General features: G+C 41.6%; 1 protein-coding gene across 3 annotated transcripts in view; it reads right to left on the bottom strand.

Annotated features, from left to right (window-relative positions):
• Positions 1 to 27,103, bottom strand: part of NLGN4X (neuroligin 4 X-linked) — a 299,671-nt gene that overhangs the window by 5,097 nt on the left and 267,471 nt on the right. For all 3 annotated transcript variants that reach the window (XM_087860184.1, XM_045813629.2, XM_087860185.1), the window contains 2 exons: positions 11,412 to 11,597; positions 6,972 to 7,761 (listed from right to left, as the gene is read on the bottom strand). In XM_087860184.1, the coding sequence (XP_087716310.1) occupies positions 6,972 to 7,761; positions 11,412 to 11,597 (976 nt within the window). The remainder of the gene's footprint in view (positions 1 to 6,971; positions 7,762 to 11,411; positions 11,598 to 27,103) is intronic.

Here is a 27,103-nt window from a genome sequence, read left to right as displayed (position 1 = left end):
CTCCCTGAAGATCCCAAGTCCACACACATGACCGTGCATTGGGCAGGATGCAAACAATACATGGACCAGCAGGTGCAGCGTTTGCTAAAGGAAGGACTTTTGCCCTCAGTCTGAGGCTGTCTAAAGCATTTTCATGCCTTAAGCTCTGCAGCTGTCCCTCTTCAAGCTGTGAAATCATGAGCAAACTCTTAAGCCTCTCTCGGCCTCATCACCTTCATCTAAGAATGGGTGAGAATATTGGGATTGGAAGTTAGTGATGGAGGTTAAATAATCACTACACAGTGTGGCGCAAATAGCGACAGCTTAATAAATACTATCCCCTTCTGCCAATATGTGAAGTAGAATACCTAAAAATTGCTTAGGGAGAGATGACTATAAAGTCATATGCTGTAATAACCACAGCATATACAGTATACTATATCCTGTATATAGTGCATGCCGTATGAAACTATACTGTATACCACGGTATATACGGTGTACGAAACACTGTACATGCCATTTACTGTATACCACAGTATATATAGTATATTTATATATTGCATATATTATAAATCATAGCATATGCAGTATATTATATACTGTATACCACAGTATATAAGGTACACTGTATACTGTACATTGTATTTACTGTATACCACAGTATATACAGTATACTGTATTTGTATATTGTATATATTATAAATCATAGTATATACAATATAGTATATATTGTATAAAAGTATACTGTACACTACTCCAAAGTATATATGGTATACTGTATTTGTCTACTGCATGTTATAAACCATAGCATATGCAGTATATTATATACTGTCTATAGTATACATTGTATAAAAGTATACTGTGCACTGCAGTACATAAGGTTCACTGTATACTGCGCATAGTATTTACTGTATATAACAGTATATATGGTATGCTGTATTTGTATATTGTATATATTATAAATCAGCATATACAATATATTCTACAGACAGTATAGAATATATTGTATATAAGTATACTGTACACTACACCAAAGTATACATGGTATACTGTATTTGTATATTGCATGTTATAAACCACAGCATATGCAGTATATTATATACTGTCTATAGTATACCTTGTATAAAAGTATACTGTATGTTATAGTATATATGGTATACTATATACTGTATATAATATTGATTGTACATCACAGCATACATACTATCTATAGTCTACATTGTATAAAATTATACTGATACCATAGTATATTATGTACTATGTATAGAATGTATTGTAGACCACAATATATGCAGTGTACTATATAGTATATATTCTATACCACAGTATATATGGTATACTGTGTATATATATAGTATATGCTATATTAAAGTATACTGTATATTATATACTGTATGAAAATATATTGTATACCATAGTATACACTGCATAAAATATACTTCATATGTAGATATCTATCTATCTATATATATATGGATCTAATTATATACATGGTATACCAGAAAAAGAAATTTCACCTTTTAACTGAATACACACTAACTGAAGTGCTTTTATTTTACTAATAGGATTAAGAAAATAAAACATAAAATTATAGGTCCTAATGCCATGAGTTTTCTTATTTATGTGTCCATTTACAAGCATTAATATATTTAAAAATAAACATTTTATCTCTTCTTTTTAAAATTCTTACATGTTTCATAAAAATGTTGGCTTCAGTATAGCATCTCATGTTTCTTTTGAGTGTTCTGGAATAAATTTTTGAAAAAATTCCTATTTAATTGGAATCTGCCATGGAAACATTTGTCATCGATTTTTATTGTTCTAAAAGCAAGGAAAGATGGTGAGAATTCCTACTATTTTTCCATTGATCTGATTTCACTGAATTGGGTCTATTAGCTGTGTGGACCTTTTATTAAGCGGAGGGCATCTCGGAAAGAGAGTGTTCTGTTCATGTTCGATTTTGGACTATTTTTGATGAAATTCACTGTGCATTTGAAAGGTAAAGAAACACATTTATTTTGTTCTCAAAGAATAGAGCAGAGGATTTTGAAAATCCAGATAAGTAAGCTTTAGCCTGATACAATCTATCTATTAAAGTTCTTGGAGATGCACAGTCAGAAGCCTTAACCCAAGATAAACTCACAGAGCTTATGAAAGTCCATCATTTTCCTTGTCAAACACTCCAAAGACAGCAAGACCTCTAAGTGGGATATCAGTGTCTTGCTTTTTAGACTTCTGCAGGTGGCATGTTTTAATTTCCACGAATAAAATTAAAGATCATAATGATTAAGGATAGAAAGAAACGGACGTATCTTCCCTCCCGAGTAAAAACCTCAATGCGTATCTGCATTTCCTAGCACCTGGAACAGACATTTTCACCTGTCATAATTGGAGACATCATTTTGGCAAAGAACAGTCAAGTGCATTTCTAAGCTCTTGTGGTCCATTTTATTTGCTAGAGATAGGTAGTATGATTTCTTTAAAAATATCAGTAAACTCTCTGAGAGGCTCTTTTTGGTGGTGTAAGATCCTCCTTACACCCAACATAATGTAGTAGCTATTAGTTACTAGACCTCTAAGAAGAAGACTACCCTATGCACCAAGAAAATAGGTTCGATGACACATGTCCACCTACACAAGACAGACGTTCACTCATTCAGCTTAAAATGTGTTTTGGCAGGAAAGGTCATTTTAAGACCAGACCGAGGCTGCAGGTGTCCCTAAGCCCTCCACCCTAAGCGCCTCTTGCTTTTTGCAAAGATTGAATACAAACTCATCACGAGATAACCAACATGATCAAAATTCATGCAGCCTTACACCAATGTCCTGAGAACAAATAAAAAAAATTGAAATCTGTGTTGGTTGCACTGGCCGTGCCAAAACTGTCTTTCCATTCTCTTAACTTGATAGCATTTAAGTAAGCCCTTCGATGAACAAGGCATCATTGGGTTGCTCAAAGTGCTGCCTGTTGCAATGTGTTCTAGAGAGATCAAGTCTTCCTTGGTGTTCCCTTTATTGCCAATTCTTCCCGCAAAGAGCTCAAACCAAATCGGTGTTTGGTCCATAAGCACTTGGATTCTATGCACCAGGCGGGTCTTATACTCCCAAAGAGATTTTGGATGACACAGATTTCGAAACTTCCTCATGCTCTGTAAACCTTGGAATTCGTTTTAGTTTTTCCGTGACATGACTTCTTGTTTATCAAAACTTTCTACATCAGCTTTATTTGTAGACAAGTACATGTTTTGGCCTATGTTGTTTTTCCAGCACTGTTTTGGGTGAGTCTTCTCACCTGGGTCACGGAAACAGCCTCCTAGCTACCAGGAACTCTCCTCTCTCCTTCCTGTCTCCCACCTACACACATATTCCCAACGTTACTTTCCCGTGCTTAACAACAAAGGTGGCATACCATGTAATATAGACGTTGAAACCTAGACAGAAGGTCAGACTTATGAGCTTTGGGTTGTATGAAAAGCAGTAATAAGGAACACCAGAGTGCTGTCTGTAAGGTGCAGAAGATTGGAAGCAACACCACATGATGATGGGGATACATGTCCTGAGACCATGTACTCCTCTCCCCATAGCAACATGTTGTGATGGACAGATGGTGAGATACTCTTATGATCCTGTCTCTCTACTGCCTATGGGGAGCAGCTGATGGTTCTCTGTGTATTGTGTCATGGTCTGTGTGTCATGGTCTGAGTCCAGAGTTAAGCACCACCCCTCATCCAGTGGCATCGATATGTTTTATCCTATGTTATTCCCTTACGGGCACCATTTTGGCTCATGTTCCTCTGCACCCCTCAAGCAGCCCCCTGGGGACAAGGAAGTACTCCTCTGCACAGACCTTATTGTACCACCACCCTATTTAAATAAATAACTACCAACCACCTCTTAGGACTTTGAGATGTATTGACAAATAATTAAATCAGCAGACCTCACATCCCCTTATTCCTCCATTTTCTTGTTAGACCAGCAGCTATGGAAATGTTACCGCCTACTCACGCTGGAAAATGGCATTTTGCATTTCACATTAGAGGAAGTTCTGAGAGACTTCCTCTAAAGGATGATTTCAGTCATTTCAATGACCTTTCCAGCTGAATTAAGAAAACTCACTGCATATTAATATTCCTAAGTATTTATTATTTCACCTGGGATCGGCATGCACTGCGGAAGCAAAACCAGCTCCTTTTCAGACTGACATCCAGAGCTCTCCATCGTCTCTTTCCTGTTTGCTCAGCGAGAGCTCAACTCTCTCTGAAGTTCTTGACTCCCCTCAGAGGAGAGCTGTTCCTCGCAGCTGATGTGCTCACTCTTTTCCCATGTGTCCCACCATCTTTAGCACCTTCACGAAGGCCACAAGCATCCTGAGCACATACCGTGAATGGCCATATGAAGGTCTGTGGCCCGTGATGAATCCCAGGCCACATCAAGAGCTCTGCGTCTATGTTCCCCATATGCGGGGTGTGAAACACAGGCGGTAGGCATGGAGATCTTAGGAACCCAAGTGAGGCCATGAAAACGCACCCACTAACAGAATGTTGTGGTATTTCTAATCCTGGCTCAGTCTTTGATAGGTCTTGGTGAAAAGGTCCATTTGGAGCTAGGAGCTCTTTCCCATCTCGTGACATTCACTAATATCCTTTATCTTTTTTCTTTCTTTGTTAAACAGCGCGAGAGCATCAGCCTCAGAGCCTTTGGCAAGGCGAGAGGAGCTAACGAGAATTTAATGGCTTTGTTTGGATTTTACCATTTTTTTTTAATGGTTCAGTTACACTGGTGATGAATGATAGTCGCTTCCCATTTAAGAAAATCATATGAAGTTCATTTCCAAACATGTAAGGGGAAAAAGTATGTGGTTTTAACGAAGGTAAGCAATGATGGTGTGTTTAGATATTACGTAAAGAGTGCTATGGGTGGACGCCAGTGTTAGTGAACGAGCGTGCCCACCATTTGGGAAATGGCCTTGTGAGTCTTTCTGCTTTAAGAATGTGACACTTTGCTAGGAAAGGTATCACACATCTGAGTTCAAGGACACAATTGGGCATCATCCTGCCTTCAGGAGGGCTGATGGGTTGAAGTGTTCCCCCTCAAATTAACATAGGCTGAAGAGCTAACCCCCAGTCCCTCAGAATGTGTGGCCTTATTTGGAAATAGGGTCATTACAGAGGGAATCAGTTGAGATAAGATGGAGCAGGTTGGACTTTTAAGGTAATATGACCGATGTCCTGATAAGAAGATGGCCATCTAAAGACAGAGACACGTAGGAAGGTTGGACGGGATGCAGATGCAGAAATTGGAGGGATGTGGCTGGAAGCACAGCACACCAAAGAGAGCCTACAAACCAACGGGGGCTAGGAAGTAGCAGGAAACCTGCCCTTGCAGGTTTTAGAGGGAGCACGGTTCTGCCAACACCTGCATTTTGGACTTCTAGCATCCAAACTGTAAGACAGCACGTTTCTGTCGTTTTAATCCACACCATCTGTGGCATACAGTTATACCAGCCCTAGGGACGTTATAATAATATAATAAACAAGGATTATAGAAAAATACTTGTGGACTTGACCTCAGTCATCTCCTTGTTGAAGAAACAACCTTCAGGTGACAGGCATGTACCTCTTTCAAACGTCCATGCATTCTCCCTCCCCGACACCCTCATAGGACCTTTTCTTAGACCAAACTAGTTAAATCTAACAGTTCAAAGTGGGTATCCATGCAATACACTTGGCACTCTATAAGCACGCCATACCTTTGCTAGGACCACAAAATATTCTGAAAGCACTTGCCACCCAATAATATTTGGGGTCATTGTAAAGAATGACATCTGTTAAAGCCCTAAGGAAGCACGGAAACCCTCAGCTTCCCCACATCCTGTCTTTCGAGGTGCACAGGACTCAGGCACTGGGGCGGGGCTGCCACAGCGTGGGAGCCCCATTCCGACACACGGCATGCCACGGGGAGATTCACCAACCCTCGGAGCCCTGGGCATCTCCGATGTTAATTCCAGGCATGAGGCTCAAGGTTAATGAGAGAAGTGGATGCAAGTAGAACAGAATGATAGCTCATTAATTTCCACAATTATGTTATTAGACAAGAGAAAACTGAAAAGATGCCGTGATGTTTGTAGCTATTTGAAAGGTTGGGGAGTCTTTTTCTCTCGTTGTTTGCAGAGACGCTGTTGAAGACGACATTGGTGATATCAATTATTATGTGTGGGTCTTGTATATTTTCCGCTATGCTTAGCGAATGAGCTTCCCTTTGAGGTGTGTATACATTTATACACTTCCCTATACATACATATGTATATATATATATATATATAAATATACAGAAATATATATATACACGTAAGTATATATATATTTATACACTTTCCTTTGAGGTGTATTATATACATTATATACATTTATTTCCTGTATATACATATATATACACATATATATGAAATGGGTATTTATTTATGAAATAAATGTGTATGACATACTTAAATGAATATATCTGTAAATATACGCATATGTAGGAAATAAATCTCATAACTGTAGAGAAACAGTACAGATGTATATACGTATATGTGTGTTACTATATAGTATATATTCCCACACATAGTATTTCCTAGATGTATTATGAGATTGACTTTACCCTCTTGGCTACACAATAAAGACAACTGGCCACGTGGCACATGGGTTTCGATAACCCTATTATTTATCAAAGGAGACCAGGTTCCTACTGAGACTTGAAATTCTGGGATCAGCGTCCAATAGAATTGCCATGTATGTCTCAGCCCTGAACCGGCAGGTGGAAAACAGAGTTTTTAGTCATGCAATTAACACGCTGGCCAAATGCTGGTCGATACAACGCAACGTGGGGTGAGGACACCACGCGGCCACTCCACCGTTATTGTGTGTGTGTGTATGTGTCATGGAAAGAAGAACCATGTGAAGGAAGCAGACAAACCAGGAGAGAAGTAAGAAGCCAGTGTGGGAAGAACATACCCGGTTTTGGCGAAGTTGGTCCAGTAGGTCATGACCACAGCGCTGAGCATGACATCGTTCTTGGAGAAGTTACAGCTGAAGAGCTCGGTGGGGCCGATCATGGGGATCCCAAAGACGTAGGGCACTTCATCGCCGTGGGCTGAGTCCGCCCAGCTGGGCTTCATTTCACTTTGGCAGTGGTGATAGAAGGCGTAGAAGTATGTCGGAGAGCCATACTGAGCGTGGAGGTCAGCGGTGGCCACCGCGGGGGCCACCCACTGGTGGTCCGTGAAGAGAGCCACGAGGGTTTTCCGACGCGTCTCTGGATTCTCCTTGTCGGCCCAGTCCGTGTACATGAATTTGATGGTCTCCCGCAACGTGTCCTTCCCCTCCGGGTAGCCATAAAGGTTGTCCACAAAGTTGGACACGGAGAAGTCAAAGTCATTGGGCGTCACGCCATCTTCGTTGTCCACGATGCCATCCACAAACTTCAAGCCTTCCCCCTGGTTGACGCCCAGCATGATGTCGTAATTCAGGAACTCCCCCTGCTCCATCAGGATCTGGGGGTCGTCTGGGATGACATCGCCGTCGATGACGGGGCCAAAGGAAATGTGGTACGTGGCGGGGGTGATGGTCTGCTGAATGAGCTCTTTGTAGTTCTTATTCCGAAGACATTCCACCATGTCCGTGGTATCCAGCATGTTGCAGCCGACTTTATCTGCCAATATCCGAGTGTACTTGGCAGGCTGGTAGTTCACTGCCCAGCTGGACAGGGCGGTCCCACTCTGGATGATAGCCTTCTGGAACAGACCTGCAGGTGCAGAGTTGTAGACATGCAAATGAAAACCCGAAAGATAGAAAAGCAGCTTTTACTTCGCAAAGAAGGCTCTGATTGTCTCCGGGGCATGTGAATTTCTGGATACAGTGGCATTCAGCTCTTTCAGGAGTTTTTAGTCATTTCCATCTCTTTCTCTCCCCCTCCCCCTCCTGCTGGACATTGGTTAGCTGGGGTGTTCTTCACACACACACACGCACACACACGCACACGCAGGGCTTAAGAACATGAAACTGCATTTACAATTTAGCTGCACTGGTTTAAAAAAAACCCATGCACTCCATTTACCCTTCCCCAATTTCGTGTTGGCATCCCTATCGCCAGATGCTGTGAATAAAGCCTCAGCGAGTTATCACCTCCCCCATTCCTGAAAAATATGCTTTGTGCCAGAAAGACGTCAAAGACCGTTTTGCCTCACTGGTGAAACCAGGTACCACTTCATTATGGGGGAAAAAACCATGCGCTGAAATCAGTTTCAGAGTATAAATTCCAACACGTATTTGTATTTCCACCGTCAATATATCACATACATACTTTTACGACTAAAATATTAATTAAATTAGTGATTCCTAAAGGAATCCTCAGTTGCTTGCCCAACTAAAATGTATTTTTCAACAAATGACTGTTCTCGAAATCGCATCAATTCAAAGCCCAGACTTTTCTGTCTTGTATTCTGTCACAAGTTAAAAACCTGTGTTTGGCGAGAAATGAAAAAAAAAAAATTGGGCAATTTGATGAGTAAAATTCTATGTAGCTTACAATCTTCTATCACATCAGTCTAGTATATGAATGTCCGTAAGTAAAATAACTTTTTAAAAAACCCTCTATTTTTCACTACTGCAGGAGAAGAGATGATGGGGTAGAAAATGATAGCATTCTGTTTCTTATCTCTTCCTGACATTTTCTTGAATTCCAGCATGACGCAGCTCTGATGCCTCGGGAGTTGCTGGAAGAATAATTCAGCCGGGAGCCCAGAAGTTCGTGCCCTGTAGCGTTTTAAGGTCATGCAAGCAATCAAGTGAGGAAAACATGATTGCAATCAGGAAGATGCGATTCTCAAGCCTGGAACATGGCCCAAAGAGGACACACAAGAGAAGATTTTCAATGGCTCGGCTTTGCTCAATGCAACATCAAAGTCATTCGGGAGCCGGTCTCCCAGAGTGGGTAATACTCTCAGAGATGTACAACTACTGACCTGTGTGTTTAGCTCTCAAGATCCATGTGCGGAAACCCGCGAAAGAAATGATGCCGATACTTGTCTATGGAAGACTTTCGTAAGTTAAAATAATCAGGATTAGAAAAAAAATTGTGCTACAAGTTACGTGTTTTATTTTTTCCCCCTTTTACACTGATTGGCGGTGACTGATGTAGCAGTGTGTGTGTGTGTGTGTGTGTGTGTGTGTGTGTTACAGACTATAATCCCTGATAAACCTTGAAAAATTAGATAAAGAAAAATGCCATCATTCATACTAGAAAATTCAAGATATGCCAGCATTTTGGTGTCACAGCCATGGGGCTGTTTGCCACTCAACGTTCTGTTTTCTACCACTGAGTCCAATACATGCACAGCGTTGACATTGGGTTTCCCAGGCTCCTGGGCCCCTGCTCCAGACTTCTTGACGCCAATTACTGTTCCTTTGAGCAAATGCACCTGTTTCTTATAACCTTCTTGTCTTTTGAATCCTGGAGCTTTGCGTTTGAGTCTTTGCTATAATACCGTGGTGAACATCTTCATGAAAACATTTTCCATGCATGGGGTGATGGTGTTTTTAGACTACATTGCTACAAGTACAATTCTAAGGCTGACAGTCTGGGTATTTATATATTCTTGGGTTGTTTTGAAAAGCTTCCCCACAGAGACATGACCCACGGGCAGCCCTGCCACAGAGCCCACTCATCTCCGATCTGTTGATTTAAGTAATGAATGCTCTTTCTCCAATTAGATCTGGTTTACAGTGTTTGATTCCTACGGAAGCCGGTCCTGACTACTTGCTCACTCAAGAACGGGGATTATACCCACTGACAAACGGGAAAGTCTAAATATTTCATGGAATGCTGCAGGAATCGATATTACCAAGGAATCGGTATAACCCTCTCATTATTCACTTTTTCATTTCTGTAAAAATGAAGGGTCAATATAAGTGTGAGCCCCTAATTCGAGCTCTCGTTAGACATTATGAAATCACCTACAACTTTGTCAGCTTTGGTCTGACTGATGGTTGCTTGTGGGTCCTGCACTGGGCATCTTATCGACGGGTGAATTCTGAATCTCCTTACTACGCTGAAAATCCACTTGTCACATTGGTGTCCGGACCACTTAAAATTTCTACTCAAGCTGAGTGTTTTTATCTCCTAAGGCCTGCTGAACACCGTCAGAGGAAGTCTGAAGTTCACGACGCAACATTCAAGTGCAAAAGCAGTTGGTACATAAAATAGCAAATAGGAGAGGCGATGGGGAATATGCACAGATATTCATGAACCCGTAAGGCAAGTCTATTCTGCACAGAAGATCAAGAGCACCTCCCACTCTTCCCCAATGTTTCATCGCTAAAGGGGAAGGACGGGAATAGGTTTGAGTCGGGGTCTGGGAAGCTTGGTTTCTTCCCTGGCTTTGTCACTTGCTGTGTGACCCTAGGTGGGTTATGCAACCTCTCTGAGCTGCCATCTCCTTTCTATAAATGGTAGCTTTGGAGTAGATGAGTTTCAAGATCCCTTTGTTGCTACACTTCCCCCACGGACACAAGGGAGCCACCTTGACTTAGGGTGGGTCAGGATTTTTGTTTTTTATTTATTTATTGTAATTTTTTTTAGCAGGGAGAGAGGCAGAGGGAGAGAATCATAAGTAGGCTACACACCCAACATGAAGCCCGATGCCGGGCTCGATCACAGGACCCTGAGGTCATGACCCGAGCTGAGGTCAAGAGTCGGACGCTTAACGGACGGAACCACCCGGGCGCCCAGACAAGCGACTTTTAAACCACATGGCCGTGAGCCACGTTGTTTACGGAATGCACAAATCTGCAACCCTTACCTACATCACTGTTTCTCTTCTGTATTACCCTCCCCAAGCTGAGATGAGAAGCTGACCGATTTAAAGTTGACCAAAAAAATAACATTTAAAACGGACCGAATAAAGTCGGAGAGGCAGAAGCAAAGTGCTGGTCTTTCTAAAGAAGTCATTTTCGTCCCAATTGTTGCAACGGGCATCTCATTGTTAATTTAAGTGACATGACAAAATAGGGTTTACATGGGAAGAAAGCTGACTTAGAAGAATGGGAGTCCATGTCATTTTGGGGATTTTTTTTTTTAAAGATTTTATTTATTTATTCTACAGAGATGGAGACAGCCAGCAAGAGAGGGAGGGAACACAAGCAGGGGGAGTGGGAGAGGAAGAAGCAGGCTCCTAGCGGAGGAGCCTGATGTGGGGCTTGATCCCATAACGCCGGGATCACACCCTGAGCCGAAGGCAGTCGCTTAACTGCTGCGCCACCCAGGCACCCCTATTTTGGGGATTTTCGGTGGAGGGTGCGAGTGAGACTTAGGGCAACACCGCCACCGAGCACCTCGGATATGCACTCCGTGTGCATTCCCTTCTCAGCCCCCCGGCACGGGGATGCCCTTATTACCTTCCGAATAGTGCGACAAGGTCAGCAGACTGACGCACGAGGCTCCCGCACCCGAGCCAAAGATGGTCACTCGTTTGGGATCCCCGCCGAAGGCACCCACGTTCTCCTCGATCCACCGTAGCGCCTGGATCTGATCCAGGAGGCCATAGTTGCCTTTGGCCGCCTGGTCGCCGGTACTTAAAAACCCTGCAAGAGAACACAGGATATGTTGGGCTGTCAACTATTAAAAAGCACATGCACGTTGCCGGTCCTTGAACAGGTATCTCATGGTCTACCTTGTTCATTCTTTGCTGGTCTCCCTATAGATGAGAAGCACCACTGGAGAGCATTGAAAGCATTTTTTTTCTTTTCTTTTTTTTTTTTTTTTTAAAGATTTTATTTATTTGTCAGAGAGAGAGCACAAGCAGGGGGAGCTGCAGGCAGATGGAGAAGCAGCCCGTCCGCTGAGCAGGGAGCCCGACATGGGGCTCAACCCCAGGACCCTAGGATCATGATCTGAGCTGAAAGCAAAGGCTTACCCCACTGAGCCACCCAGGCGTCCCTGGAGAGCATTCTCATGGCAGGACCAATTTTGTTATGTAAATCATTGTTACAATGGTTATTGTTTCTGTTGACCCTATGATACAATGTCTCCTCTGAGTTTGTATAGGGTTACTGTATCAGACACAATCAGTCTAAAATATTTATAACACGTGATTATATCAGAGACTATAAATTTGACCAGATTCAGGTTATTATTCCTGTGCACATGCTGGTTGCAAAGTGAGAAAGTCTCCTAAAAGATGTGTTTTCAGGGAAAATCCTAAAAGAAGTTTTTCAGGGAAAAATAGTACATGTGTTGGGCTGGGGGGATTTCTGTGTAGATGTTTAAGAGAACGAGCATGTGTATAAAAGCATTATAGGTCAGTTTTTTTCCCATTGAATTTGTTATTAATATTTTCATTGAATTCCTTTTAATGCTTCAGTTTCAAAGTACATGATAGACATCATGAGATCCCAGTCTTACTTAGCATGCACCTGTATCTTTCCCCTACAGGACAAACACCAGAGTCACACACAGTAACACACAAGTCTTTCATCTCAGCCAAATGACAATGCATATTCAAATCACTCCAACTGTTCCTAAAATCGAATGAGCTGGTACGTTTTATTTTAAGAAGAAGGAAGATTCCGTAACCTGAGGAACTAATTTCACTCCCCAGGCATCAAATTCCTAATTCCCGCTTAGAAGCTGCAAAAAAAAAAAAAAAAAAAAAAAAAAGGCATTTATGGGAGTAAAGTGATCACATAGACATTGGACTCCTTGCCTGTTTCATGTGGCAAAAAGATCCTGACCTGGATGAAGGCTTCCTTCTGAGGTTTGAAGCCATTTTGTCGATAGACAGATAACTCTCCTGCTGAAATTCAAAACTACGGTTGTTTTGGAAAGCACCAGCCAAGGTTAATTTATTGTATAAGCATGAACCCAACTTTATATCCCCTCTTTCTTGCACAAGCCTTCTGACCCAAAAACATGCAAGTCACAAAAAGTGGGGTTTTTTTTAACCATTTTAGTTTGTTATTTGCCCCTGCCCCAAACACCCAATTATGATATTTCCATCGTCCACTGCATTTCCAAGGGCCACGGCATTAACTTCATTTCAATTAGTGCACATTAACTTCCTGCGATCGCCTGCTCCAGTGCCGATGTGAACACGGACTGATTTGGGCCCTGAAGTAACAGGAATTAGAACCGAGGCCATCAAACCCCCTCTCTAACCAAAGCTGACAGCAATTCTAAGGAGGTCCCGAGCACCGGATTCTAAAACGTAAAACAAAGTAAGTGGGGGATGAAGGCTTGTACGCAACGAGGAAGCGAGGCTTCGTTCCCCAGGCACCTGAGAAAAATGCACAGGGTGCGCTGGGAGGGTATCAGAAATGAATGGGCCCCATTTAAAATAAAGCAACGGGAAGGTTTTTTTTTTTTTTTTTTTTTTTTTCTTTTTGGTTCTAAAATTGCAACGCTCGAACTCACAATCGACCGTATCTATGCAAACAGATGCAAGATGAAACCTGCAAGGTTGTGAATGTACGGCACGTCCTGCAGATCCAGGCTTCTCCCGCGTTCACAGGGATTGAGCGGAGATTAGCTGTGATCAGTGGGAATGTTCAGACGTTACCAAGCCCTCCCTCGTTTAATTAGCAATTACTAATTAGCGTTTCATGCCAGCGAATGTTCCCCGGCTCTGGCATTCATCATGCAACCTTTTACACAGTTTCTCATAAAATGCATCGTGCTCGGCTTGGGAGAAAAGCCCCTTTCATGCAGCTTTCTGTATGAAACCGCTCCTAATGGCAGTTTGGGTGCCGTATAATAACCATAAGACAAGCCTCTCTTTCCCCATTAAGGAAAGAGGTGATTAATTCCTAAAGGCCCTAGTAATTTTTTGGCAGAACTGCTCTGTCTTTAACACATCCTTCCTCCACCGCCTCTGCTCCCCCCCACCCCCTCTTGTCAACTCTCCCAGAATGACCTATTTGCTTATTTTGTTTCCGCGGAGCACTGTGAGGATTTGCAACCTTCGGTAAATCACCAGCCTTTATTACCTCGGAGCCCCTCCCGAGCAAAACGTGTCTGTTGTAACCTCTCAAATGCCAGGCTAATTAATATTCTATACGCTGGCAAATCTCAGCTTTCCTCACAGCGTCCTATTGAAAGGTTTGATCTTTGCGATTCTGAATTCCTTCCAAAAGTCCTGAGGGAAACAGCTCCTCCATGCATCTCTGAAGTTCAGCAAATGAACGTGGGGTTTTTTTGGAAGTCGGTGTTACCATAGTTTCTGCCACAGAATATTCAGTTAGTGCAACACCCAGGGACTTTTTTTTTTTTTTCCTTCTCTTGTGATTTAAACAATTAACAAGGCAGAGTTTCCATTGCAGGTACAGCATGAACGCAAGCAATTTTATTTTCTCTGCAAGAGTGTATTCCTTTGCTGTTCTGATGGTGAAAATGCGGTGTTTGATATAATCCAGATATGAGATGGGTATGCATTGACTATCGTGGAATTCTATGAACGGGAGAGTAGATAATTAATTTGGAAACAGCCAGGCACATCTCCAAAGCTGAGGGCTGGTAGAAGCATCCTTAGAAGTCTGTCCCACCGCAGAGGACATAACTGCCCATATATGCTGCCGATGAATTCACAGGAACAGCCCGTTGGCTGGCTAAAGCCAGAGAGTTTAAACAAATGGCTTCTTTCACAGATAAGGACTCCTGGCTACAGATCTTTGAAGCATTTCACTGATGAAACATTTGGCTTTTGAGATTTAAGGTCTCTGCCATGAAGGCTGTAAATCAGTCAGCCCCCCGCCCCACCCCAACAATGCAACAATGAGAGAGAGATACAAAACAGACCCTCGAACTCAGACATACTGTCACTAGATTGATACCAAGTTTCATTCCAAGCCCTGGAACGAACAAAAGAATATATATACATTCACACAAGAGACGTGCTCAGTTGTCGAGCGGTTATTTTAAAATATGGTCCACGAGACATGCCTACACCCCATAAATCACATTTTCCCCCTGCATGCTGAGTGAAATTCCACATCATATAAAAATGAAGCACTGTATTTGGTCTTCTTACTGGTGCTAGAAGAAAAAGTTTCAGGCTTTTATGATAGGTTATCACCATCTAAAGGTTTCTCATTCTTCTGAATTGTACCATAGGGTTTAGGAGAGTGACTCCAGGTCACACGGCTGTCCGTGCACTGCAGGTCAACGGTTAGAAGCCCAGTGGTAGGACTTTAAAGCACCAATCCATTTTCTTCTAGGACATAATGCATTACATAAGCAGAGTAGACCTTGTTTGGGTGACCACTAACCAGAAGATAAGTCCTAAGCGTATATAGAATGATGTATTTCATATTTTTAGGGTGTGCATTCACCGGCAACTGCTAGAATTAGAGTCTCAACTGTATTCCTAAAAGAATTTCTGAAATATAGTTGACAATAGATTCATTCTTATTAATGGCATATATGCACATATGTGTGTATGTAGGTCATGCATGGACATGTTTATGTAATGTATGTAGGATGTATCTGTATAAATAGATCATTCCGTGAGAGCAAACGTGTATGAATATGTGATATAAACATAGATACAGAATAGCCTACTAGCAAATCACTAACATCTCATTCCTATATGGGCGTGTACGTGTGTGTGTGTTTGTACACACACTTAATTTAATGGAGTAAAAGCAAAAAGGACTGTTTACCTAAAAATTCTCCAGTGAGAAGAGAGAGAATTTATTTGAGGTCACATAAATGAGCCCAGAAAGAAATGTGTGATAAGAATTGGAGCAGAGTTTAGTTTTAAGATGAAAATCAGCCAAATACGTGCAAATCTCTCTTCTCTGATGTTCACAGAAATCCTTCGCTGGGTGCACTTATTACAACGTGAAACTTAAGTTTTCGTAGTGGAATTGGGTAGGATTTGATGAATGTGCCTACATCTATAGATGGGAGGGAAGGAAAGGTACATATTTGAATTCTGTGAGCCTGATGGGGGAAAGCTGTTGAAATTCAGTGTCTCTATTTGTAGCTTTTAGTTTACTTACAGATGACATGAGTCATAACCTACTGTATTTAATTAGCACATCAATGTCATACAGGGTCAAAATCTATTTCCAACGTCAGTAGAATGAATCTAAGACAATTATGAGGACAGATGATTTCTACGGCACAGGTTTCCAAACACGGGGCCCGTTCAGTGGTTAACGGGATTCGTTGCATTAGTTCCATCAAGTATATTATATTCCCCACTAAGTAATTGAGAATGAGGCTGTGCAGGTGTTTTTTAAAGTAATTTAGTTGAAATTATAGTAACTCACAAACTAAGACCAAAATTATATTCTGGAAACAAAATACAATATAATAAACACAGTTTTCCTTATTACACAATAGAGATCAAAGCGTGAAGGTCATTGGTCAATAATTTCACAGTGATGAGATTTTGGCAATGGCCAGTCTGGGACCAAATCCTCTCTGAGCCAACTTGAGATGCGTTTCCATTCGAAACCCCATACTAGAACACTGCTGTAGATTTGTGGGACTTGCATTCAATTGGCCACCAAATCTTTTTGCTTTTATTTCTGAAACAGCTCCGACACCTCGTTCCTCTGCTGTGTGTGCACCTCGGTGCCCGAGACAAGATGTCCAATTCACTCCTCCATCCTGGCTACTTCCAACCCATTTCCATACCATGAAGATAACCCTAAAACCCTTAAACCCTGAAGTTCTTTTTCTATTTTAAAAAATCTTTATTTGAATGTGCAGAGGTAGTCAGCCACCCAAGGATCAATTCTTATTGACTGTAATTTTGAAAATAAGGGATGACAGCAATCTCAGTGTTCATGAATAAAAGATAGGTTGCGTGAATTCTGTTGGCTGAACCGTATAATGGGGGGATCTTCATTTGTGGAGACCCAGAAACACAGCTATGATCTCTCAAGGGAAAACATCGAATTGCTGAATATTGGGTCCTATGATCCCATGATTATTAACATAATAAAATATAAACTCTGGAAGGAAATACCACATTTAATAGTGCTTAATTCTGGGAATGTGGTTATAGGTGATTTTCCCACTTAATTCTAAATAAGGGTTTACATTTTTTACAATTTGTAGCTCGCTCTTAACAACCAAACACTATGTTACTTTGTGACTTTGGTTTTAGACGCAATTGGCTACATCCAGGATGCTCTTTAAAGGGCTGTGGTGAGCCTGTAAGCTGCCTTGTCCACACCGCCCACACCTGCCTTCCTCCTGTAGACCTGGCCTCACGGGAGTGTAGACCAACCCCATTCCCTCCCTGCTCCAACCTCTGCAGCAGGATCTCAGTGTCCTTGCTTTCTTTCCTTCTACCTACGCAGCTCCCGTCTCAAAAGTTTCCTGATTGTCTCCAATCTCTCAGCTCCGTACGTTTCTTTCAGCGGAGTTCTATTACAGAACTTCCCACTCTCTAGGAAGGACACATCCTTGTCGTTCAGTAACGGGTTAGCGTGTGCACTGGGGTCAGCCAGTCCCCTTTGGGTTGGAATCTACGGTGATGCCCTGGGCATGTAGTTGAAGGTTTCCAAGTCCCAGTTTCCTCACACGTGGAACTCAGAAGAGGATAGCAACTATCCCAGAGCACTGCTTGGGGAACGGAGTGGGGAAGGGGCATGCAAATGTCCCGTACCCGCTGTACACGGTGTGTGCTCACGAATGGTCAGCGACTACTCCGACATCCCTGATAGCAGACACATTGCTAGTTACTTGTTTCACTGACGCACAGCAAGTATGAAGAGATGCCCTTTCAGCAAATGAAACGGGTCCAGACGGAAAACTGATTACTGGTCTACCTAGGCTCTGCCTTGAAGATCAGGCATGTGATACAGAAAACGTCCATGCTGTCTGATTGCACGTGTCATTTATGAAATGATTTGGCATGAAGGTGATGCATGGATTTGTTAATTCTCTGTATTAAGTGTTCAGTATATGCTTAAAGGAAAGCAGTGCAAAAAACAAAACAAAGCAACAACAACAAAAACCCACCTCATATTACAGCTTTAATCCATGCTGTGAATTATGGAGATGCCATTCTACCAACATTTATATGTACCCACAAGGACCCAAGCAACATAGTAAAAGCTGGGGACAAATACAGTATTTGAGTAGATTTCCATAGATATCTTGAAAACTTACACAATTTTTGTTTCGCATTTGCATGCTTCTATTTGTTTTTAATAAGAATATTTTAGGACCACAGGTGACAGACAGTTGCCACACTTGTGCTGAGCATGGCTTAACGTATAGACTCATGGAATCACTCTGTTGTACCCACGACACTAATGCAACATTGTCAACTATACTTTAATTTTAAAAAAGAATATTTTAAAGCTGATTAGAATTGAAAGTCGTAGTTTTTCCATCAAACTATATTTATAAGGCACACAGAGGATACACATTTTGTACCTATATGGTATTCAGAGCCCTATAAACTGCATATAGGAGAAAAAATTTATACAATCCTATTTTTAACATAATTGTCATAATCTCTTTCAAAGTACACTAACTCAAAATATGCTGCTCTCCTTAGATATGCTTTTCTTTTTCTTTCATTTTTTTTTTTTTTAAGATTTTATTTATTTATTTGACAGAGATAGAGACAGCCAGCGAGAGAGGGAACACAAGTAGGGGGAGTGGGAGAGGAAGAAGCAGGCTCCTAGCGGAGGAGCCCGATGTGGGGCTCGATCCCACAACGCCAGGATCACGCCCTGAGCCGAAGGCAGACGCTTAACCACTGTGCCATTCAGGCGCCCCTAGATATGCTTCTCTATCCTCAACGGCAAACAAAGATGGTGCTGGACATAATAGTGTTATTTATGAGTACTTACTGCTAAGTACTATCCAGGGGTAGACCAGAACTAATGTGTTCTGTTCTTATTTTTCCATAAAACAATCAGAACAAGTAAATGTAATAAGGACAATGCATTCTTTTCCAACTCGATCAAAATCCAACACTATATCTCCTAGCTCACATAATCTTTTTTGTGCCCAGAAATATCCCCAAGCTTTCCAACATTGGTTTTCTCCGGCAAACCTGGAGCACAGATATGGAAATTGTTCTAATTAAGAGAAAACAACAAGATCTGAGAGGCAACAGCACACCCATGAGTAACAAGTAAGCATGATAACCTACAAAAGAAGGGAAGGCTTTCCTAAGAAATTTAAAAGGCAGAAATGACGATTTCTCACTGAAAAATAACATACAAAAATATTAAACAGATCATATAACAAAACAAGTGTGAATAAATTCAACTCAAAAAGAGTAGATAATTCCCCCCCTTTTTTTTTTAGATTTTAAGTTATCTTTACACCCAATATGGGGTTCAAACTCACAACCCCAAGATGAAGATTGCCTGCTCTACCGACTGAGCCAGCCAGGTGCCCCAATAACTCTGTTCTTAAAGATTAGACATAATCTTGTCCTGATTCTCCACTCAAGGAATGTTATCTCACCGACTTTGCTTAAATGAAGTAATTTTCCAGAGTCAAGAACATATCAAGTCTTCCCTACACAGACAGCATGTAAAGACCACATTGGGTTCCCTGAATTTTGGCCATTACCCTTGGATTCAACCAAATACCATTAACTTTGCAATGGCCAAAGAGCAAAAGCAGAACCAGAGCTGGGGTCAACGGCAGAAAAAGAACGGATCTTAAAACAATGAAGATGTAATGGAGATAAAATATTTAATAGGCATATGGTGTTAATTTATTTAATTCACTCAATGAACTATGGTTCACCAGATCTTCATGGGTGCCTACAATATTCCAGGCACTCATTGTCCTTGTGGTGAAGATATAGCAATGAACCAGTTCAACTGTATCTTCAAATGCCTAAAACTCATATTCTAGCATAGGAGATGGACGACAAATACAAATTAAATTATGTACTTCAGTAGCTCCCCATTGTGGCTGTAACAAATTACCACAAATCTAGTGCCTTAATACCACACTAGTACTTACTGTACAGTTTTAGAAGTTGAATATAGATAGATAGATAGATAGATAGATAGATAGATAGATAGATAGATAGATAGATATAGATGGATGATAGAAGGATGGATGGATGGATGTTTGAGTAGATGGGTGGGTGGATGGATAGAGGGAGGGAAGGAAGGAAAGAAGGAAGGAACGCCAGAAAGAAAGAAAGAAAGAAAGAAAGAAAGAAAGAAAGAAAGAAAGAAAGAAAGAAAGAAAGAAAGAAAAAGAAAGAAAGATGACAGAAGGAGGGAGGGAGGTATGTTTGAGTGGATGGATGGGTGGCTGGTTGGGTGGGTGGATGGATGGATGGATAAGTGGATGGATGGAGGGAGGGAGAGAGAGATGATAGAGAGAAGGATAGATGGAGGGATAGACAGATAATGGATAGAAGGATGGATGGATGAATGGAGGGATGGATGGATGGATGGATAGATAGATGATGGATAGAAAGATGGATGGTTGGATGGATGGGTGGCTGGGTTGCTGGGTGGATGGATGGATAAATGGATGGATGGAGGGAGGGAGAGAGAGAGATAGATGATAGATGGATAGATGATAGATAGATGATGGATAGAAGGATAGCGAGAGGGAGGGAGGGATGAAGGGAGAGAGGCAAGCAGGGAAGGAGTGAGGGACAAACACACAGCTAGAAAGAAAGATACAATTATTTCAAAGGCTAAAGCATAGCATAGATTCATTTCACTACCATCACAACAGTTTCAAGGTTGCACACCTGACAGACAAGGGCAGAAAGTGCTAAAAATAGGGACTCCGAGGGAGATGTGCTCAATCCCTCTCCCAGGTGTTTCTGCCACCATACGCTGCCTCTCAATATGAGTCGGCTACGTTGAAGATGAACCACAGAGAGAGAGAGATGCCATTGAGCATCTGCAGGTACTGGTGTCCTTTGTCTCCCGAGCACGCTTGTTACGGGCGGCTCTGCATCCCGCACTGTGCTCCCTGGGTGAGCTAGGACCTTCCTCTCCCAGCCTCCTCGGTGCTTTGAGTGAGCGAGGGCTGGGTTATCCCCGAACCGGGGTGAGGGATTCATCTGAACCACTCTGAGTTCTCAGGAAGAACGGACACAGGTAAGTTCCGCCCCAGACCACACAAGTGGAATCTCTCGCGATACATTCCAGGGGTTAGGCCCTAAAAACCAAAAGGGATTCCCACTTGCCTTTGGCCGAGCTAGTCATCCAGGGTTGGCTTTTTAAGAATAAACTGAGCACAACCAAGGTAGTGTTTTTCCAGGCTCAAGAGTGCAGTCATTACACATAATGGGCAGAGTCTGCTGAGCAAGGTCATCTCAGACGTTGGGATGCTTTTCGTCATGTCATCAGTGAATGCACCAGGCACCGAAGAAAAAAGAGAACCAGCAACCCTCAGCCACAACGTCCTCTATTATCACCAGCCCCATGGCCCCAACGGAGCAGAAGCAAAGGGAAATGCTTTTTCTTGCAAGAGATAGAAATCCCAACATCAAATGTTACTTTCTCTCCCTTTTCTTTGCTTTAGCTGCTAGAAATTGTGACCAAATTTATGCTTACCTCGGGCACCTGAAAGTCTGTGTTCATTTTGTGTCTCTGTGAGGGAATTTGGTTTATTTTTGAGAAAACAAATGCATGGGGTATTATATTCTCATGCTGCTTCACACGGTCCTTAAATTGAGCACAACTAAAATGAAAAATCATATAAAGATATATGGGTGTGTGTGTATAGTATACAATTTTCGTTTTCATCATTTCTAAGTGCACAATTCAATAGGATTAATTATATTCACGGTGACGTACAACCGTCACCATTGCCTATTTCCAAAATGTTTCCATCACTCCAAACAGCAAGTCTAGGAAGCTACAAGTTCCCATGGGGGAAACACTTTGAATTGTAATGTCCATAAAATGTGCTACCTACACATTGGGCTAAATCCACTTAATAAGGTATGACACCTGTATTGAATGATTAATGCAAACCCCCCTTGCAGTCCCACTTGCAATGGACCAAACATTCCTATGTTGAAATCCTAATCTCCAAGGTTTAGGTTTATTATAAAGACGTTGCCACCTTTGCAAGATGATTCGGTCATGAGGGTGGAGGGTAATCCATGAATGGGCTTGAGGCCCTATAAGCAGAAGCCAAAGATCCAGCCATGCAAGGATGCAGTGGGGGAGTCAGCGGTCTGAAACCTGCAAGACAGTCCTCCCCAGAACATGACCATGTACAACCCTCCTCTTCCAGCCTCCAGAAGCGTGAGAAATAAATGAGTATTGTTTTCAAGACACCCAGTCTGTGGTAGTCTGGTTATAACAGAACAAGCAGACAGACGCCAGTACTGTGCGTGCTGGCTATGAGATCGGAACAGACATGTCTCCGACTAAGAGTAAAGGTCCTTGAAAAAGTCCACAAGAGTACTCAACTTGTTAGATCCCTTAACATCTCTTTAACATTGTTGTTTTGTAATCTATATTCACATATGTAAGGCACCTCCAGAATGTGTCTACCTTGAGTGGAGTTAAAAGCAAGTGATGGAAAATGGAATATTTTGGTCTCATTATCCGAGGTTGATTTAAAAGCCGACTCAGATTCCTCATCCTAGGGAGAACTTGGGTCAGCCAAGATGTCACTCTGTCCAATTTGCTCACTGTGGATTCATGACGAACTGTCAACAGGATGATTCTAATTATGGTGTTATGTTCAGTTTGCAAGAAAGATCCCATTATGTTGAACCCATTTTTTTTTCATAGTAAAATTCTACTTTTTTTTTTTTTTAAAGATTTTATTTATTTATTTGACAGAGAGACAGCCAGTGAGAGACGGAACACAAGCAGGGGGAGTGGGAGAGGAAGAAGCAGGCTCTCAGCAGAAGAGCCTGACATGGGGTTCGATCCCAGAACGCTGGGATCACGCCCTGAGCCGAAAGCAGACGCCCAACGACTGAGCCACCCGGGCGCCCCGTAAAATTCTACTTTTAAACACTTTTAGGACAAACAAAAATCAAATGAAGAAAAACATTATTTAATTGACCACGGCATTTAAATAGAACCTTCAAATAACAGCTAATGTCTTCATGCAAAATACCTTTTATCATTTACCAGGTGCTTTTCACACCTTATTTTATTTGTCCCACTGAAATGGAGCTTCCTCTCAGTTACCAATATTTCTGGCTTCTCTTATGTCTGTGGTTAAACACATATTAGTTTCAAAGAATTTTAACACCAAATAGTTGATTACCCTCCCTGTCCATACTAAACATCTGGACATCTTTTAAGAAATACTCATGCCTAAGTCCCTGTGCTCAAGATTTTTAATTAGTTGCTTTGGGTAAGGTGTAGGCACACACATTTCAAAAAAAAACTGTACAATTTTAGTGAACAGCAAATAATGTGATCTGCTGATCTGGAGAGAAAGCAAATAAAAATAGAGACAAGATCTTTTCTGCTATAAAATTCTTCTTTGCATGTTATGTCATTGATATCTTAGAAAAATCAGGTAAATATTCATGGGAAGCAATGCTTCTTCATGTTAGCAGGCATCAAAATCACCAGCAGGCCCTCCCATCCTGTCTTTTTTTTTTTTTTTAATTTATCTTAACAGTGATTGATAATTAGATTCAGGTCGCAACTAATCCCACCATTTACGAGAAATATCTACCAAGCTTTTCAACTGCTGTTTTACCAACCATTGGTGACGATCTGCCACATCTATGATTTCATTTGGGGTTCTACAAAACTAATATATCTGTTGTTAGTCCTTCTGCATTTATTATCTGGAACTCCAACAACATTCACCCGCTTTTGAAGTTCCTTTGAAATTCAGTACATAGAGGAAAAGTGGGGGGGGGGGGGAGAGCATGATTCTTTTATTTATCGATATTCAGAGAAACGTGATGGTATCCAGCGATAGGACCAATGAGTTGTACTTTTTAAATATACTTGATTTTTTAGAGGAGTTCTAGGTTCACAGCAAATTAGAGAGGAAGGTGCAGAGATTTCACATGTACCCTCTGCCCCCACATCTGCACATGCTCCTGAATTATCAACATCCCCCACAAGAGGTGACAGTCAATGAACCTACAGGATCCCATCATAGCCACCCAGTGTCCAGAGTCTACATGAGTGATCACTCTTGCTGGTCCATATTCTATGGGTTATGATGAATGGATAACAGAGATCTACCGTTATAGTCCGATACAGAAGAGCTTCACTGCCCTAAAAATCCCTCTGTGCTCTACCAGCTCATCCCTCCCCCATCTCCTGGCAACCACTGATCTGTGTACTGTCTCCATGGTTTTGCCTTTTCCAGAGTGTCATAAAGTTGGAATCATACAGCACGAAGCCTTTTCAGGTCAGGTTATTTCATTTAATAATACACGTGTAAGGTTCTTCCATGTCTTTTCAAGCCTTGACAGCTCATTTGTTCTTAGTGCTGACTAATATCCCATGTCTGGATGGACCACAGTTATTTATCCGTTCACCTACTGAAGAGATTGTGGTTACTTCCAAGTCTTGGCAATGTTGGATACATCTGCTATAACATCCATGGGATGGTTTTTGTATGGATGTATTTTCAGCTTCTCTGAGAAAAGACCAAAGAACATGATGGCTGGATCTTATGGTAAGAGCATCTTTAGTTTTGTAAGAACCGCAGAACCGTGTTCCAAAGTGGCTGCACCATTTTGCGTTCCCACCGGCCGTGAATGAGAGTTCCCGTTGCTTCACAGGTGCTGTCAGTGTCCTGGATTCGGGCTGTTCTGATAGGTGTGGAGTGGTACCTCATTGATGTCTCAATGTGCATTTCCCTGATACCATAGGATGAGGACCATCTTTTCATATAATTATTTGCCATCTGTATATCTTCTCCCGTGAGGTGCCTCTTAAGGTCTTTGGCCCATTATTGGTTTCCTCACCACTGACTTTTAAGAATTCTTTGTAACCAATCAATTATTATATTGAGTATTGTCGTGAATGCATGGATTACTATAGATTTATCATGTTTCAATTCAGTACACCTGTTATTCTTGGGGATGCTGGAATTGTCCCATTGTGACCAGTGAGGGACCTTATATATACAGGTCCTCCCCTGCAGTTAAAAATCCGAGTATAACTCTTGATGTCCCAGAAGGTTAACTGCTAATATTCTACTGTTGACTATAAGCCTTACTGATGACATAAATAGTTGATTATCACATATTTTGTATGTTAAGTGTATTATATATGGTATTCTTACAACAAAGTAAGCTAGAGAAAAGAAAATGCCATTAAGAAAAACACAAGGAAGAGACGATACATTTCTGGTGCTGTATGATATTTGCCCCCAAAATCTACCTACAAGAGCAGTTCCCACTATGTTGTTCAAGGGTCAACTGTACTGATACACATATATTTATTTTTCTTCTTTATGCTCTTCAACATTCTAAATTTATGGCACTGAAGGTATGTTGTTTCAGCCATGAGGCAATTAGAAAAATAGAAAAATATTAGACTTAAAGAAGGATATCATCTGAAATGGAAGTCATACACTCCTCAGCGAAGGTGTTTTATGATTTTAGTATAGATTCGGGAAGCCGCAAACAGGCTCTAAAAGGATTGCTGTGGAGTTTCTGCAGCCAACTTTTGATCAATTGTACTTTCTGTAGCGAATTTGGGAATTACTGAAAGCAAACTGTATGTGGAGATGTAGTGTGTATCAACAAACTTCAAGAAAAAAATCGTTAAATATTAAGTTTGGAACTCAGCCTAAAACAAATATTTCTGCTTTATCTGTTTCTCTAACAGATGGAGAGTATCGGTGAATCACTATTATTCTCACCCATCTCTTCATCAAAAGTACCAAGGGGAGCATAAAAGGAGGTAAGAAAGAATCTCCACTAATTTTTGCAGCAGGAAAGCAAATCTTTCAATAAGGAACTGCTCCCCACGTGAGTCTCTGAGCCAACATCAACGTGTCCCATCATCCATGTGATGACAATTCCAGCCTGTATCTTTAGGGAATCCCAAGGGCTCCCGTTTGTCCCCAAGCATCATGAATGTCCCCGAGCATCATGGAGTTGTGCCATTTAGATGTCTTCCTGTCCTAGAAAGCTCAGTGTATCCAATATGGAGTGAAGCATCTTTATTTCTCTCGACGTGGCCTTCTTCCGGCTTCCTGTATCCGTGTCACGAGCATGTCTCCAGCTCTGGAGGCTGGCACATTTGAATGTGTGTTTTTGGCATCACTGCTCTTTGAGAAATCTCAGCATTTGGTTAGCATTCGGGCTGTGCTGATTTTTCTCTTATTTATTGTAGCCACTCCCACTCATTCTCGCACCCATCCCCAAGTCCAGAGGGAAGACCCATCTCCACCGTAAAGAAACAGCTTCCCAGTTATTCACCCCACCCCTATTCTAAACTCTACCAAATGCCCACACTTTGTTGACCGTCCTCATGCTCAGTCTTGCTTAAAACTTGTATTCCTCCGAATTCCGTAGGCGTTGTGTGATACAAACATGATTATGTTCCTAGTCTTATCTTTCAAAGCCACACACACAATCTTGTTTTTTTTTCATCTAATATTTGTTACCCTTCCCTTTCTCTGCAATTGGGTTTGTCCTGGAAACTGTAGGTTCTGAAACTCATATGATGTCCGTTTTATGCTCTCGTTAAAGGGATGCTGAATCAATCAATAAATGCCCTTTTCACAGGTGACATGTGGCCCCATCTGCCTTCCAAAAATCACTTTTCCAGTGGCAGGGTGATTTGTGCGGGGAAGAGCACAGGGGTTAATTGATAGGAAGACAGACGTGGTGACATTTATAGGGGTGTGCAAATATTCCAGACTGACTGCTTCTTAGATTCATTTGTTGTTCAATAGACAACGAATAGGAGACCTTTTGAAAAGTTATTCATTGGTTGTGCAACTGTGTATTTTGCAAGAATGTATGGCAGTGGCTTCCAGCTGAAAATGCGGTCTCTGAGCTTTGCGTAAGCCATGAGCACCTTGCCTTCTGTCAGTAACAACAGGGCATTGATGCAACTTGCTAACTTGAAATGCGAATCCCCTTTCAAAAATGTCACTGTAGCCTGTGATGAAGTGGACTAGTTCTTATCTCACTTGAGCTACTAATTAATCTGTTGAGTGAAAAATG

This window comes from Ursus americanus, chromosome X (genome assembly GCF_024610735.1).
Source record: "Ursus americanus isolate L20-20 chromosome X, mUrsAme1.1.p, whole genome shotgun sequence".
In the NCBI taxonomy this organism is placed as follows: Eukaryota; Metazoa; Chordata; class Mammalia; order Carnivora; family Ursidae; genus Ursus; species Ursus americanus.
Note: the sequence above shows the minus strand (reverse complement) of the source record. Positions and strands in the feature narration are given on the sequence as shown.